Consider the following 13,797-nt stretch of genomic DNA (forward strand, 5'->3'; position numbering starts at 1 on the left):
TGGCTGGCTGGCTGGCTGCTGATGTCTGGCGGGCCCCGGTGCCTTCAGTGAGGTGCTGGCGGCCGAGGCCGTGTCGTGCCTGAACCGAGCCATGGCGGCGCTGCGGGACATATGGGAGGAGATCGGCATCCCCGAGGAGCAGCGCCTGGAGCGTACCGAGGTCGTCAAGAAGCACATCAAGGTGAGGGCTGAGGGGGGGGATCCCCGGCGGCCGGGACAGGGCGGTCCCCGGGCCCGCTGTTGAGTCTCACGCTCGCTGTTGGGCCTGCGGCTGCAGCGAGAGCCCCCCCCGGCCTGGCCCGGGGCCAGGGCAGCTTGGCAGCAGCTCGCCCAGAAGGGCTCTGTCGGGGCCCTCCGGGCCAGGCTGCGAGCAGAGGGCCAGCCAGGTCTAGCAGAAGCACCCGGAGGTCCCTACTTGGGTTGGGGGCACCCGGGGATGTCGCTGTGCCTCTGCCCTTGCCCTGTGCGGCCTGGTCCTGCTGGGCACCCCGTGCTGCCTGCCCTTCTGCTGGCCCTTTCTTTGCTGAGGCCTAGCAGCAGTTCTCTAGCTGTGGTCCCAGTGGCTTGCCCAGTCTCCCATCATGCTCCCTTCTCACTCTCCATCCCCGGGACCCGCTTCTCTAACCGTGCCTGTGCCACAGAGTCTCCTGGACATGATGGTTGCAGAGGAGGAGAGCCTGAAGGAGCGCCTCTTGAAGAGCATTGCTCTATGTCGGAAGGAGCTTGACACCCTCTGCAGGGAGCTCCAGCTGGACCCCTTTGAGGTAAGGTATTGTTTTTCACTCCTGGGATCCTGCTGGCAACACTCTTCTGCTGCCTGGCCTCTGCCCCGGTGCCTCGGTGAGGCTGGAGCTCGCAAGGCAAGCATCTGTTCAAAACCACTTTTCCTGACGTTTGGTAGAGCCAAAGGCTTTGTGGCTCCTCGCAGGTTGGGCGCTGAGAGATGGTTGTGAGGAGGCCAGGTGTCTTGCAGCATCTCACTTTGAGCATTGCTGCTGTGTTTGCACCTTCCTGGGGAACATCTTGCTTGGAACAAGGGCTTGTGTCCCAGGTCTTTGTTTAAGAAGCCTAAATATATGAGTCAGGTCTGCAAGAGCTGTGGAGAAAAGCACCGATTTCTGTACTCTTCTAGGCAGAGGAAGAAAGTACTATTCTGCAGATGGAGAAGAATTTGCGCACCCGTGTGGAAGTGATGTTAAAGCAGAAAAGGGACAGGAAGCAGGAGCTCAAAACCCTGCAAGAACAAGATCGAGACTTGTGTGACATCCTCTGCACAACCCCGTTCTGCATTGACAGTACTGCTGTGCCCAGCCTGGAGGACCTGGATCGTTACAGGCGCCACTTGGCCTCCCTGACTGCCGAGAAGGTAAGCAGAGAGCGGGTGAGGATCTCGCCGATGGTGGCACGCAAGGTGCTCGCTGGTTTCTAATGCTGCTTGTCACCTCCAGGAGCAAAGGCGAGAAGAGTTTGTCAGCAGCAAGCGGCAAATCATCCTCCTTATGGAGGAGCTGGACCACACTCCAGACACAAGCTTTGAGCGGGATGTGGTGTGCGAGGATGAGGAAGCCTTCTGTTTGTCCATGGACAACATTGCTGCCCTCCAGAATCTGCTGCAGCAGGTATGTTGGCACACTGAGGCAGCGTTGCTTGCTGTGGAGGCTGTCAATGGGTCCTGGCAGCAGTTGGCATCGCAATGTAAAGAGCAACAGCTCGGTTTTCAGCAAGACTGTGTGTTAGAACATCCTTTTGGGAGCTTTTGCAAGATCTTGGAAGATGAACGAGTGGCTTTGCTAGGTGCAGTAAAGCAAATGGTGTACTCGTGCCCTTTGGGCTAGGCTGTGCTGGTGCTGAGCCTGTGCTTTACCTTCTGTAGCTGGAAGCCCGGCGATCCCTGAATGAAGCTGTGTGCACAGAGCTGCGCTCCAGAATTGTTGCGCTCTGGGAAAGGCTGCAGGTTCCTGTGGAGGAGAGAGAGTCTTCTGCAGTGCACATGACTGGGTCCAGAGCCAAAACCAGAAAAGCTGTAAGGACCCTCCTGTGCCCTTGGAGGGGGAGGGCTGGGGAGCAGCAACTCTGGGTTTCATGCTCCTGTTTGCTCAGCTAGAATGGAGGAGCTGCTTCCAGCAGTCAGGTGCGAGGTGAGCAGGCCAAATCCTGCCCTCGCGGGTAGAGGAGCTGGGAGTTGGTGCTGGTGACTGTCTATCTTAGAAAGTAGCTTAGGCAGAATATAAATCCTGTTCTGCTCCTTTTCTTCTCATGCTGCCTTCTCTGAGTCTGTGCTCTGATCTTTTTGGCAGCTGCAGTTGGAAGTGGACCGTCTGGAGGAGCTGAAGCTGCAGAACATGAAATCTGTGATTCAGGCAATCCGGGCAGAGCTGGCTGACTATTGGGACAAATGCTTCTACAGTCAGGAGCAGAGGGAAGGCTTCAGCCCCTATTACGATGGTGGGTGCTGGCTCTTCCTGCTCATTGACTCCCCTGTGGGAGCTGCAAGCTGCCTGCTGGCAGGCCAGCTGCTGAGAAAGACTGCCCTCAGCTCACAGGGGTGTGGGGATCCCGGGTGCCTCCTGAGCGTGCTGTTGTTATCCTCTCCAGAGGACTATACAGAGACCCTGCTTGAGCTCCACGATGCTGAGGTGGGGAAGATGAAGAGATACTATGAAACACACAAAGATCTGTTTGAGGCCGTCCAGAAGTGGGAGGAGAACTGGAAGCTGTTCCTGGAGCTGGAGGTATTGTCCAGGCAGGAACGTGCTCTGCTTGGCTCAGTGCTAGGTCACCGAGCAGCGTGTGCCTCTGCTGCCATGTGCAAAGTGCTCTTGGGAAAGACCAAGAAGGCACTAGGAAACCACAGTGGGTCAGTGAGGGGGTGGGGCGCTGTATGTAGCACACTGGTATGGTTTGTGATGGGGGGCTGTGCAGCAGGCATGGCTTCCTCCAGGGCCTTTATTCTGTGGGGTGTATCTTGGGCTGTGAGACTGGGTAGTGTATTTGGTTCTCTCCTGACCTCCCTTCTGTACTAGAGGAAAGCAACTGACCCCAGTCGCTTTGCCAACCGTGGGGGGAATCTGCTGAAAGAAGAGAAGCAGCGCGCAAAGCTGCAGAAGACACTTTCAAAGGTAGGTTCAGCCCTGGAGAAGAAACTGTAGTCCCAGATAGCACTGACTGAGGAAAAGCACAGCACTTAGAGCCAGCAAGAGATATCTCTGGGTGTGGAGATGCCCACGTTCAGGAGGGCAGCCTCTCTACACTGCCCTTGTGTCCTGATCAGCTGCAGGAGGAGCTGGAGAGCAGGGTCCAGGCCTGGAAGCAGGAGCATGAGGGGACCTTCCTGGTGAAGGGGCAGCAGTTCATGGAGTACGTGATGGAGCAGTGGCAGCTATACCGCCTGGAGAAAGAGAAGGAGAAGCAGGAGCGGGTGAGTGCGAAGCTAAGTGTGCTGCCTCCTGACCTGGAGGAGCCTCTGCTGCACTGAACACAGGCCCTGCTCTGCACAGGTGGGGGAACTGCCCCAGCTGCTGCCTGGGGTTCTGTGTCTCCTCACTCTCTGCCTGGAAGCAGCTCTGCATGCAGTCACCTTTTTTTGATGGTGGGACTGGTGTCCATTGCTATCAGTGTCTGTGTGTGTTGAGCCCCTTTCTTGGCCCCAGCTGTGCCAGAACTGTAGCTTGGTTCTGGATACCTGTAAACCTCTGTTGAAATACCTGCTGCTTGGCCATGCCACAGATTGTGTGCAGGGCACTGCCTGCTGGCAGAAGCCTGCCCTTCCCCTGGCAGCCAGTGGCAAGCAGGTGCTCCACAGCTCTGCACAGCTGTTGTGCTTGGGTTTGTAAGTGCAGATCTCTCACACAGCACCTGAAGAAAAGCCGCCAGATTGAGGCAGAGATGATGTATGGAAGCACCCCACGGACACCCATCAAGCGCCGGGTGCTCGGCCCCCACACGCCTGGCAAAGTAAGGAAGGTAAACTGTCTGTGCGAAGCAGTGTAGATGTGCTGGACCCCAAGTGCTTGGCTGGGACCCTGCTGGGAGCTGAGTGCTGTCACTAGGCTAGAGCTGTGCCTTGTCTTGGACTGTCCTTGGTCCCATGCAGAGATGCAGGGAAGGCTTAGGGTGCTGCGGCAGTGTAACAGATGCAGAGAAAGGCCCCAGGCTGCAGGCACCTCTGTTCTCCCTGGGGACAACTGGATCTGTTGCACTGTGGTGCTCTGGAGGCAGAAGGCTCTGTGCAGCTGGGACTTCCACCTTGGTTTCCCTGGCGTGGTGCAGCTGCTGGCTTCTTCCCAGTGTAACATGTGCTCTGCTTTTCCCCTCAGCTCAATGGCACTTCCATCTCCAGTGCCACACCCAACAGCACCGTTCGTTCAGCTTTTGGGGGAACCATCTACCACTCACCAACGTCTCGGTTGCCACCTTCTGGAGGGAAGGTAAGGAGCTTTCCAGGGTGTCCCTGCCCAGCAGGATGAGCTGGGGAGGAGATGAGTGAGCTGGAATGGCACAGCTCTGACTGCTGTCACACTGTGCTTCACTGCCTCCCTTGCCAATCTCCTGGGGTGCAAAAGCCCCTGTTTGTCCATAGACTGCTGTGTTAGGCTGCTGTAATCCTGGCAGGATATTTCTGGGACCTGAGGGAGGAGTAGGGTAGTACAAGCATTCAGGAAATCTTCCTCCAGCCCAGATTTCTAGCGTACCTCGGTTCCTCTGTGGCTGAGCCTGCAGCTTGGGGGACCTTCAAAACATGTGTGTGGTATTGTATGTTTCTGAGATCAGAATTGGGCCCTAGACCCTGGAGGGCTCCTGGAGCTTGAAACTACTCTGGCACTGCAGAGTGACAGGCAGCAAAGCCAGCACAGCTCCCCTAGCTCTACTTAATTCTTGTGTCCTGTCTAACTGTCACTTTTTCCTGTAGTTTGGCCAGGCTCGGACCCCCATCCGTGCAGTTGCAAAGCCCCCCCGTCCTGGATACAGGGAACGGAACAAGGAGAACGTGTCCCAGCTGAATGGAACCACCCTGAGCGGTGGGTGCACCCCCACAGCCCCTGCCCAGCGTAACCACAGCGTTAATTCTGTTGCCAGCACCTATTCTGAGTTTGCGGTAATTCACCTCTTCTAAACCCACCTCCCCTCACTGGGCAGCACAGGGGGTGTGCTCCCTCCCTCCCAGAGCACCCCAAGGGACTCAGCTCTGCACAGCCCTCCTTGTGTCCCTGTGCAGAGGGGCTGTTCTTGCTAGTGCCTGTGACAGCAGATCTGTCGGCCCTACATTGAAAACTTAAAATTGAGGTTTGGTGGCTGAGGCCAAGCACTGCTCAGGTCACACAAAGGCCCTGAGCAGCCCAGTGGAGAACAGACACAAACACAAGAGAAATGCTGATGTTGGGGGCATCTCCCAGCCCTGTGCAGGGGCAAAGCTGTACATGGCCCAGGCCCCCTGGAACAGCCCCGCTGCAGTGATGCAGCCACTCTCCTGAGGTGGGTCTGTCTCCAGCTGCTTGAGCAAGCAGCTTGACCACCCCTGGTCACTTGTTGCAGCGTGTTCTGGGGGTGATGATGCTCCCCAGCCTGTCCGAGGGGCTGCAGTATGGTGGCTAGGGCAGCTGGCAGCAGCAGCACTCTCACTGTCCTAACCTGGTCAGTGAGGGAGGGTCTCCTGACCCCCCAAGGGGGGGAAGCCTTTTCCTGCTGCCTGCATGTACTCACGGACACTGCTTGCTGTCCCCCCTGAGCTGAGCCTGCAAAGAGACCCTGGCATCTGTCCCACCTTTTCCGCTGGTCTCTCTGTGGTGTGCTGGGTGAGCAAAGCCTGGGGAGCTGCCCCATCTGCTGAAGAAGGTACTCTCTGCTGATGGACAGGACTTTGCTGTCTCTGGCTGGCTGTAGGTCCCTTAGCCTCTGCCCTTCCATTAGGATGGGCTGAGCCCAAGCTTTAACATCTTCTGACACTAGAAAGCCATGAGCATCTCTTCCTTGTGGCAGCTAAGCTGGTGTGTGGTGCACCCTGTGTGTCCCTGGGGCTGTGCTGAGGATTTCCCTGCAGCAGAACTGTGATTCCAGGCTTGTGCACAGCCTCAGGGCCAGGAGGGTGCTGGTTTGTGATGGAGGCAGATTCCTGCTAGGTATTCCCTTCCTCCAGCAGCTGGGCATGGCTGTCCCTGTCCTCCTGCGTGCCCTCCCTTCGCCAAGGGGCAGCCTGTTTGCTTTCTACTGATCTGGCAGTGCTTTCCAGGACAGACAGCCTGCTGCAGGAGAGAGGGATGTGGTTCCCAGCCTGGGGCTGTCTGGGTAACAGGTACTCCTGCTTCTGGGAGGCTGACAGGCTCCTAGTTCTTTCTCAGCTACTTGATGCTAATGTTTTCCTGTCCTCTTCTGAAGCAAGAGAGCGGCGGGGGCGGGGGGGAAGGAGCTCAAACAAACAAGCAGGAGCACCCTGGCCTGCCCTTCTTGCCAGCCTGGAGCTGCTCCTGCTTTCCCACAAAGCAACAGTACTGTCCCTGCTGCCATCTGCACAGCTGCCCTCTCTGTCCCCTCATCCCTGTCTCCTGCTTCTTGTTTCCACAGCGCGAACTTTCAAAGGCTTCCAGGTCTGACAGTACTTCCCGCATCCTGAACTCCACCACCACCAATGCCTTCTGCTGAGCTGCTGCCTGCTGGGCTCCAGCTGGTCGTAGTCGTAGTGAGTCGCTGCTCGGGCAGAGTGTTACACAGCTCTCCCTGTGCCCAAAGCGTCCCATGCTCTAGGTTTAACTTTTACCTGGGTCCCAGGCGTTACTCCGGCCAGCCTGGCTCTCTGTGGGGCGGGGGGGTGTTTCTGCCTAATGGGGTAGGGTGTGAAAAGTACACTTTTTAAAACTTGCTTTTATTTAGGGAATTCTTGCAATTGTTTATGATTAAAGATTGTGTTAGGGTAGCGCAGTGATGGGTGCTGGCTCCTGCTGCAGCCTGGCTGGCTGGGGTGAGCATTGGTGCTCAGTCACAGGGGCTCTGCCTTGCTGAGCATGCTCTGGGACAGACAGGACCTATGGCTTTGGTGCCTTTCGTCAGAGGCTTTTTTACCCTCCATATTGCTGTAGCTATTGTCCATAAGCATCTTCCTTTCTCAACATCACAGCAGGCTTGTTTTAGTGGGGGCTTGCTTTAGCTCAGGTTCCATTAGCAGACTTTGCTTGACCCCTTGTATCCTGCTGCTCCCTCTGCCCCCTCCCTGAGCAGTGGAGAGGCAGAGCCTGTGGCAGCAAGTGCCTGAGCACACATTACTAGCAAGGAAGTGAGCTACAGTGGGACAAGGCCTTCTTCCCTGCTCTTGGGAAGGAGACCAGCTTGTCCTACCCCAGGACCTGCTCTGCACCGTCCAGTGCTGCCCTCTGCCCTCCCTCGCACTTCGATCTAGCAGAGGACAGCAAGCCGAGTGCTTTGGCAGTATGACACAGCCCTGGGCACAGCTTGGGGGGGCCTGTTTGCACTTTTGTTAAAGCTCTGTATGTATGCGTCTGTCCCTGATCGTGACTAGTTTGCACCTTGTTATCACTACAGTCCCCCACTTGCTGTTATTTATTCTCCAGGTTCTGTGCCCTTGTTCTGTAACTCTGTATATACTGTTCAATGGAATAATATGTATATGTTTATATAGCTGCTGCTGTTTGTGTATCCATGGGGTGACCGAAGGCTCCCCCGCTGTGGCCTTGCAGCTGGGGAGGGTTGGGCATAGCTTTTAGCTGGGGTTGGGACCGGGACAGTCTTTTGTATGCAACAGGAAGCACCACCACAGCCATTAGTGTGGTAGTAATGTAGATGTAATGAAAGTAGTAAAGTAAATGTAGAGTAATGAGTAGTAAAGTAGATGTAATGTAGAGTAATGAAAAGTAGATGTAATAAATATGTTCAGCCTTTCCCTTGGTTGTCTTCAGCACTTTTGTGCAGCTGCAGCCTGGGCAGGGTCAGGTGCCAGTCCAGTTCCAGTGTGTGAGTTCAGTTCCCTGTGGGCTAAACCTGGCCAGATCCTGTCTTGGGGCATCGCCTGCCCCATCTCTGAGGGCAGAGTGGTGCTGGGGCTGGTCCTAGCAGCAGGCACGCAGGAGCAGAGCTTGCCTGTGTCTTCCTCACTGCAGACAGCTGGGGGACAGCAAGGGGCTTTGGGGCCCTCATGGCTCCAGCACACAGATGTAGGTGGTCCAGGGCCCACACACCACCTCCTCTGCCCGTAACCCCTCGGCCACCAGGTACTCAACACGGCGTGGCTGGTCAGAGCTGGCATTGTCCTTGTGTCCCAACTGCCCGTATTTACCTGCAGACACCACAGTCGTGGTCACCATTACAGGGTGAGGGTTCCCTGGCCTTGCAGGGGCAGGGAGGAAATGTGAGAGCAGCGCCTCCCCCTACAACTGGCTCCAGCCAGGAACCTGTGGCACTGCTCTGCTATGAAACCTCACCCTGATAAAATGACTTGTTATACAAGTAATAGCAGCCAACGGTAAGGAAGCAGAAACCAAAGGCTGTTCCTGGGGGGTGCTGCACCATCCCAGAGCAAAGACATCACTTACCCCAGCCCCAGGTGTAGAGCTCGCCACCTCCTGCAAACAGGACAGCACCCATCAGACAGCACCCACCTCTGCCCCAATGGGTCCTGGTGAACCCCAGGCCATGTTAGCCACCCCCCTGCTCCTGGGCAGCACCAAAAGCAGGGGTGCTGCCTGCCTCCCTGCCAGCAAGAGCCAGGCACTCACGTGTGATGATGGCTGTGTGCCGGGACCCACAGCTGACCTTGCTGACCTCCAGGTCCTGTGGCAGATCCAGCAATGCTGGGAACGCCTGGATGGAAATGAATGCGGTGTCCTCAGCAGCCAGCTGCTCCTGGTGGGGCATCAGCTCAGCGGCCCCTGGGGAAGAACGGACCCTCAGCTCCCGGGAACGACCGGGCCTTGCCAACATCATCAGCAGGCTGGAACCACACCAGCCTCACACCTAGCTGCTGGCACTGCTTGTGGTCCCGGCATCACCTGCTGTCCCTGGCCTGACCAGCTGCACCCTCACCTGCTCCGGGGTCATGGTCCTGTGCCTGCTCTTCCACCAGTGCTTTGGAGGGCAGAGCCAGCTGGCCGGACTCGTTCCAGCCCCACATGTAGAGGTCTCCTGTCTCTGCAGGGTGGGAGGGAGCCCATCAGGGATGCCCCTGGAGCAGAGCTCAGCCCTGAACCCCTGGCAGTGGCTGAGTGCTCTGGGGGCACCAGCACCGACCGTGCATGGCACAGGGCAGCAGTACGGGGTACTGGTCCTGCCGGGGCCATACGCTGCCACTGACCACCTGCACCCAGCACAGCCCCTCACCGCTAATGCTGGCCGAATGCCACCCGCCAGCCGCCACCGCCTGCATCGGCACACCGGCCAACGCCTCCACCAGCCGCGGCTGCAGCTCTGACTCCAGGGTCCCGTGGCCGAGCTGCCCGTGCCTGTGGGGAGACACACATGGACAGACAGACACACACCTCCTGCACCTCACTGCCCTCCAGTCCTCGCACCTCCCAGCCCCGCCATGAGCCCACGGTCCTGATCGAGCCCCTCCTGCCTGCTGCTGCCCACGACCCGGCCCCCCAGGACCCCCCATGGCAGGGAGGGTGCAGAGGGGGCACAGGGCCCAGCCTCAGGGGGAAGGAGGGTGCCCCTGCACCCTGGTGCCAGGCCATGGGAGGCTGGCAGGGACTCTGGGGCCCAGAGAGCGGGTTGCAGCACGCAAGCCTGTGGGTCAGTAGCAGCTGCACAACACGAGGCAGGGGTCCATGTCATCGTGCAATCGCTGTGCAACGGTGCGGTGAATGACACAAGTCTGAACTGATAAATGTGTTTACAAGTCAGTCCATTGCTCAGCTAACTGCTGAGCTCACTTGGGCTATGCTGAGCCAGCAATCAACAGCGCAATGGTGGCAATCAGTTTAGCCCCCAAGTCTGAAAGTGAAAGTGGGGGAAATCCCATGAGGGGACAAGCTGGGGCTCAGCCGGGGGGGGGGGGGGCACCAATTGCCATGACAAGCGTTTCACATAGCAGGCACACTAAGGAGGGCAGGCCCATGTGGGCTACGCAGGGCAGGACTCAGACACACATGCTGTGGGGGAGCTGCCCCACGTGAAAAAAATCCACCCTGCGTGGGTGAGCTGTGCCATCACTGGTGCTGACAGCAACGCCAAGGACACAAACAGCCCCGGGGGTGGCAGCCATGGCCAAAGGCAAAGGCGATGAGATGCATGTGGCTTCTGGCACCATTCGGGGTGGCAGAGCCTGAGCTGCTGAAGGAATCGCCAAGGCTGAGAGGAGGAGCTGAGTCCAGAAATAGGGAAAAGCCAAGTGCTGGTGGGAGGACAATGCCCAGTGCAGGCAACCTGCGCACAGGACTGGAACCGTGACAGTTACAGACTGGGAGGGTTGGTGGCGAGCAAGTGGAATATAACACCCCAGTGGCTTTAATTGTCAAAGCTGTTGAAAAAGCTGAAAGAGTTGGAAAGGTAAAATAAACAGCTCAGCTGCACAGAGCAGATGAGTCTTGGGGATCGTCAAAGTGTCGGAACAGGATGCCAAAAACTGCCAATGCAACAACACTGGAAAGTATTTTTGCTCTCCTTCACAGGGATATCTGCAGAAAGTCAGGGCAAAGAGATGCACCCAGCAGGGCTAAACACAGGGCTGGTTCTTGGCTGGCCCCAAGCTCAGCTGCAGGCACCGAGCAGCAGCTTAGAGTGCCGACAAGCAGGGAAGCGTTTGCAGCAGTGGGGAAAGGGGGCTCCTAGCCCGAGCAGGCAAAGGCAACCACAGCCTGCAGAAAGAAAGGGGCTATGAAGGCTTGAGCAGGGCCAGTGCCGAGCCATTATACAGAAGAGCTGTGACACTGTGGGACACGGCCTAGGGACATGCTGGAGGATTCTCAGCCATGGAGAGAAGCTTAACCATGGCATTTAGTTTTCTTTCAAAAATGTTAATCCTAAAATACATGTTCACAAGTGTAGAAACCTTTCCTCTGAGGGGAAGCAAGAAGGACAAGATAATACAGTGTCTGCAAATGCAACAACTGCTGATTTAAACTGAGTTTTAGGTTTGCTGTAAGGACCAGCTGGCCAAGACCCCAGCCAGCAGTGAACAGAGAATGGGGGAACAAAATGCTCCTGAGCCGATCAGATACACTGAGGGAGGGCGATGGGCCAAGTCACACAGCTCTGCTGAGTACAACCATCAGTCTTTGGTGGTTTTGTTTTCCATAAGTAGCAAAGAAAGAGAGAGGAACACATAATCCCTTCCACCCTATGGATATTAACAACTAATAGTTACTGTGCTCAGAGTTGATCGCGCACTGGCATCCTAACATGGTGCCTCACACGTACATCTGTGGTACTGGGGATGTACAGATGCAAACCAATGGATTTACCAAGTGGGGGGGTGGGGGTGGGGTGGTGTCAGAGCGTGACAAGACCCAGCGATGCCTCAGCGACACCCAGAAATGAGCCCTACAGTAACGGGGCTTTAATGGCCCACGGCTCCCAGCACATCTTTGCAGCTCTGGGACTGAGAGGATGCATCCCTGTGTGCTGCAGTCCCGGGGGCATTTAGCCCACTGTGCCAGAACTGATGGTGCTGGACAGGGCAAGAACTCAGAGCAGCTGCAGCCGCGAGGGCTGCAACGCTGCGTACAAGCAACACAAACAGTGGCACAGGTAGGAGCCGGCAACTTGTGTTGCCAAATGCGTAACCACACCTCAGCCTTGGAGCAAACGGAGAAGCAGGAATCCCTTGGCAGGCGCCAGGCAGTAGAAATCACGCGATCCAGAGAAGGGATAGCCTGGAGCTGCGCCCTCCGTCATCTGGGAAAATGTTACTGGATGTGGGGCAGCCAGGGCAGCATGTGCAAAAGCAAACCCTGAGCTAACAGATAACACCTTTAAGAGACTAAACTGAACAATCCTGCTGGCTATTTATTGCACCCAAGTGCAACTGCTGGCAAGTGAAAGAGGGCGTCAGGGGTTGATGCTTTTCCCAAGGGGTTTACTCCTCTCCCTAGCAGAGGGATCTTGTACTGAAGTGCTAACAGACATGTGGTACCACTGTCCATCTCAGAAACAAACTGATCTTTGACTGCAGGTGGCTGCCTTTGTGACATGTTACAGAGGAGCAGGAGCAGAGGGAGCTGAACCTTACACTGATTTGAAGCAGCCGGGTGAAGGATAAGGCAGAGCACAGACGCGGTACCTGGCCGTCACTCGCCCACAGGAAAGAGAGATTTGTGCTGAGCTGATGCACCAACAACCTCAGCCAGGGACCCAGCCAGCCTGACGTGGTGAAACATCCCGACATCACTGCAGCACCCAGAGAGAAGCTGAGAGTGGAAAACCAACAGGCCTAGCAAGTGCATTAGAGAATAAAAACCTTTCAAATGGGGACTGAGAGTGAACCGCCAATTGTACGTCACTGGTGTGACAGGTTTATGGGACAGTCCCCAAAACCTGCGGCTGTGTTATACTTGATACTGTATCCTGTGGTTGTGCTGATAGCGCTGCAACAACCTTCCTTTATCACCCTGCATGCATAGGGCCAGGCACCACAGGAGCAGTGCTGCAGGACCAGACAGGAGGGTACGTGGCCTGGTACCATGAAAACCACAGCAGACTCAGCAAGAAGGGACCGCAGGGACATCAGGGGTCATGCAGAGACCTGAGTGGTCTCAGAGGCCACCCTGACAGGGCCACAAGCCAGTGGCCCCACAGAAACCACAGCCCCAGCACCCACAGAGGAGACAGGGCTAGCGAGGGGGGGACCCAGCGGGGATGGGAGCGCAGGCAGGGTGGGCACAGCAGGGCCAGCGCTCCCCAGAAGCCAGGAGCCAGGCTGCCTGTGCCAGGGGGGACATGCTGGTGCTCAGCAGGACCTGGCTTCGGCGAATGCCAGATCCTGTCAGCACAGGGGTGAACACTGTGCAGCAGGGGGGATGCAGGCAGCCATGGGCGGGGGGGGGGAGCACCCTTCACGGAGAGCACGCCCGCTACATCAGCAATGATGTACAGGGCTGAGATTGCTTAGTGATAGTGTGAGAAATGCCAAATTCGGGTAGAAGTAGCAAAACTGGGACCAGCAGGGAAGAGCATGGGGGTGACCCACCGGCCCCCCTCCATCACACTGCTGGCCTGAAGACGTGGAGTGGGAGAGCTAAGCCTAGAGGGGTGGACTAACGCCAAGTGACATGGGAGGGTAAGGAGGGATGGGCTTACACCCCAATACCTTTATCCCTGCTGCACCCCCACACCCTAACCCTGAGCCCCCCCCAGCTGTAGCAGCAAGCAGCATGGAAAGGTAAGGAGGGACAGACTTGCACCCTAACCCCATGCACTGCAGGAGGGTGGAGGGAAAGGAGAAAGGGCTGTAACTCAACAGCAGTTGTATATCATCAAGAGGACTTAAGAGTTCTTAAGTGGAGCTCAGTAATTATGCGCAACACCACACAGAATAACAGGATGATGAAGTAATGAGCGGTGTGTTTACTAACTAGTCAATTAGTTTACTGATCGTGTAATCACTTTATTAGATTATTTTACCACACTGACTAATCAATCAACACTACACAGACTCCAACCGGTCCGTCTTAAGCCTGCCAGCTCACGGGGAGAGCTCAGACCCTGGGGTGACATCCCCCCCCACCCCCAACATCCTCTCACCTGCATCCTCCCTGGCATCCCTTTTGTACCCCCCCCATCATTCTCGCTGCATCCCCCCCAGCACGCTCAGCATCCCTTCCCGCATCATCTCCCCCTCTATGTCCTTCATCCCAC

General features: G+C 56.7%; 2 protein-coding genes across 17 annotated transcripts in view; one reads left to right on the forward strand and one right to left on the reverse strand.

The window, feature by feature from the left end:
* The window catches only part of LOC104834652 (vacuolar protein sorting-associated protein 33B-like), a 17,774-nt gene extending 7,998 nt beyond the window's left edge, over window positions 1-9,776 (forward strand). For 10 of the 13 annotated variants that reach the window (XM_010572187.1, XM_010572188.1, XM_010572194.1 and 7 more), the window contains 13 exons: window positions 49-181; window positions 642-764; window positions 1,133-1,366; window positions 1,449-1,619; window positions 1,874-2,023; window positions 2,298-2,445; window positions 2,596-2,732; window positions 3,024-3,119; window positions 3,272-3,418; window positions 3,853-3,963; window positions 4,317-4,427; window positions 4,910-5,095; window positions 6,559-6,796. In XM_010572187.1, the coding sequence (XP_010570489.1) occupies window positions 49-181; window positions 642-764; window positions 1,133-1,366; window positions 1,449-1,619; window positions 1,874-2,023; window positions 2,298-2,445; window positions 2,596-2,732; window positions 3,024-3,119; window positions 3,272-3,418; window positions 3,853-3,963; window positions 4,317-4,427; window positions 4,910-5,095; window positions 6,559-6,636 (1,825 nt within the window). In that variant the 3' untranslated portion in view covers window positions 6,637-6,796. Of the gene's footprint in view, window positions 1-48; window positions 182-641; window positions 765-1,132; window positions 1,367-1,448; window positions 1,620-1,873; window positions 2,024-2,297; window positions 2,446-2,595; window positions 2,733-3,023; window positions 3,120-3,271; window positions 3,419-3,852; window positions 3,964-4,316; window positions 4,428-4,909; window positions 5,519-6,558; window positions 6,797-9,764 lie in introns of those variants that run through there. The other 3 variants (XR_774647.1, XM_010572189.1, XM_010572185.1) reach the window with 3 other exon arrangements.
* RCCD1 (RCC1 domain containing 1) lies at window positions 6,807-10,091 on the reverse strand. Of its 4 annotated transcripts, none has more exons than XM_010572184.1 (5): window positions 9,322-10,091; window positions 9,028-9,132; window positions 8,721-8,870; window positions 8,538-8,567; window positions 6,807-8,281 (listed from the first exon to the last, which is right to left on the reverse strand). In XM_010572184.1, the coding sequence occupies exons 1-5, from the start codon at window positions 9,596-9,598 to the stop codon at window positions 8,139-8,141; spliced, it is 705 nt and encodes a 234-aa protein (XP_010570486.1). In that variant the 5' UTR covers window positions 9,599-10,091; the 3' UTR covers window positions 6,807-8,138. The 4 variants fall into 4 exon arrangements, with proteins under 4 accessions (XP_010570486.1, XP_010570485.1, XP_010570483.1 ...); XM_010572183.1 differs by having other exon boundaries at window positions 8,721-8,873; XM_010572181.1 differs by having other exon boundaries at window positions 8,721-8,915.
* Between the last annotated feature and the right edge of the window lie 3,706 nt (window positions 10,092-13,797).

This window comes from Haliaeetus leucocephalus, unplaced genomic scaffold (genome assembly GCF_000737465.1).
Source record: "Haliaeetus leucocephalus isolate CR32 unplaced genomic scaffold, Haliaeetus_leucocephalus-4.0 Scaffold339, whole genome shotgun sequence".
NCBI classification, from domain to species: Eukaryota; Metazoa; Chordata; class Aves; order Accipitriformes; family Accipitridae; genus Haliaeetus; species Haliaeetus leucocephalus.

Bases quoted from the DNA above. Each gene is read 5' to 3' on its own strand.
- RCCD1 (XM_010572181.1), bottom strand. From the start codon at position 9,598: ATGGGGGGTCCTGGGGGGCCGGGTCGTGGGCAGCAGCAGGCAGGAGGG. The intron at 9,133-9,321 runs GTGAGGGGCTGT...CCCACCCTGCAG, and splicing joins GCATTCGGCCAGCATTAGCG to AGACAGGAGACCTCTACATG. The intron at 8,568-8,720 runs GTGAGTGCCTGG...TCCTGTTTGCAG, and splicing joins GCACACAGCCATCATCACAC to GAGGTGGCGAGCTCTACACC.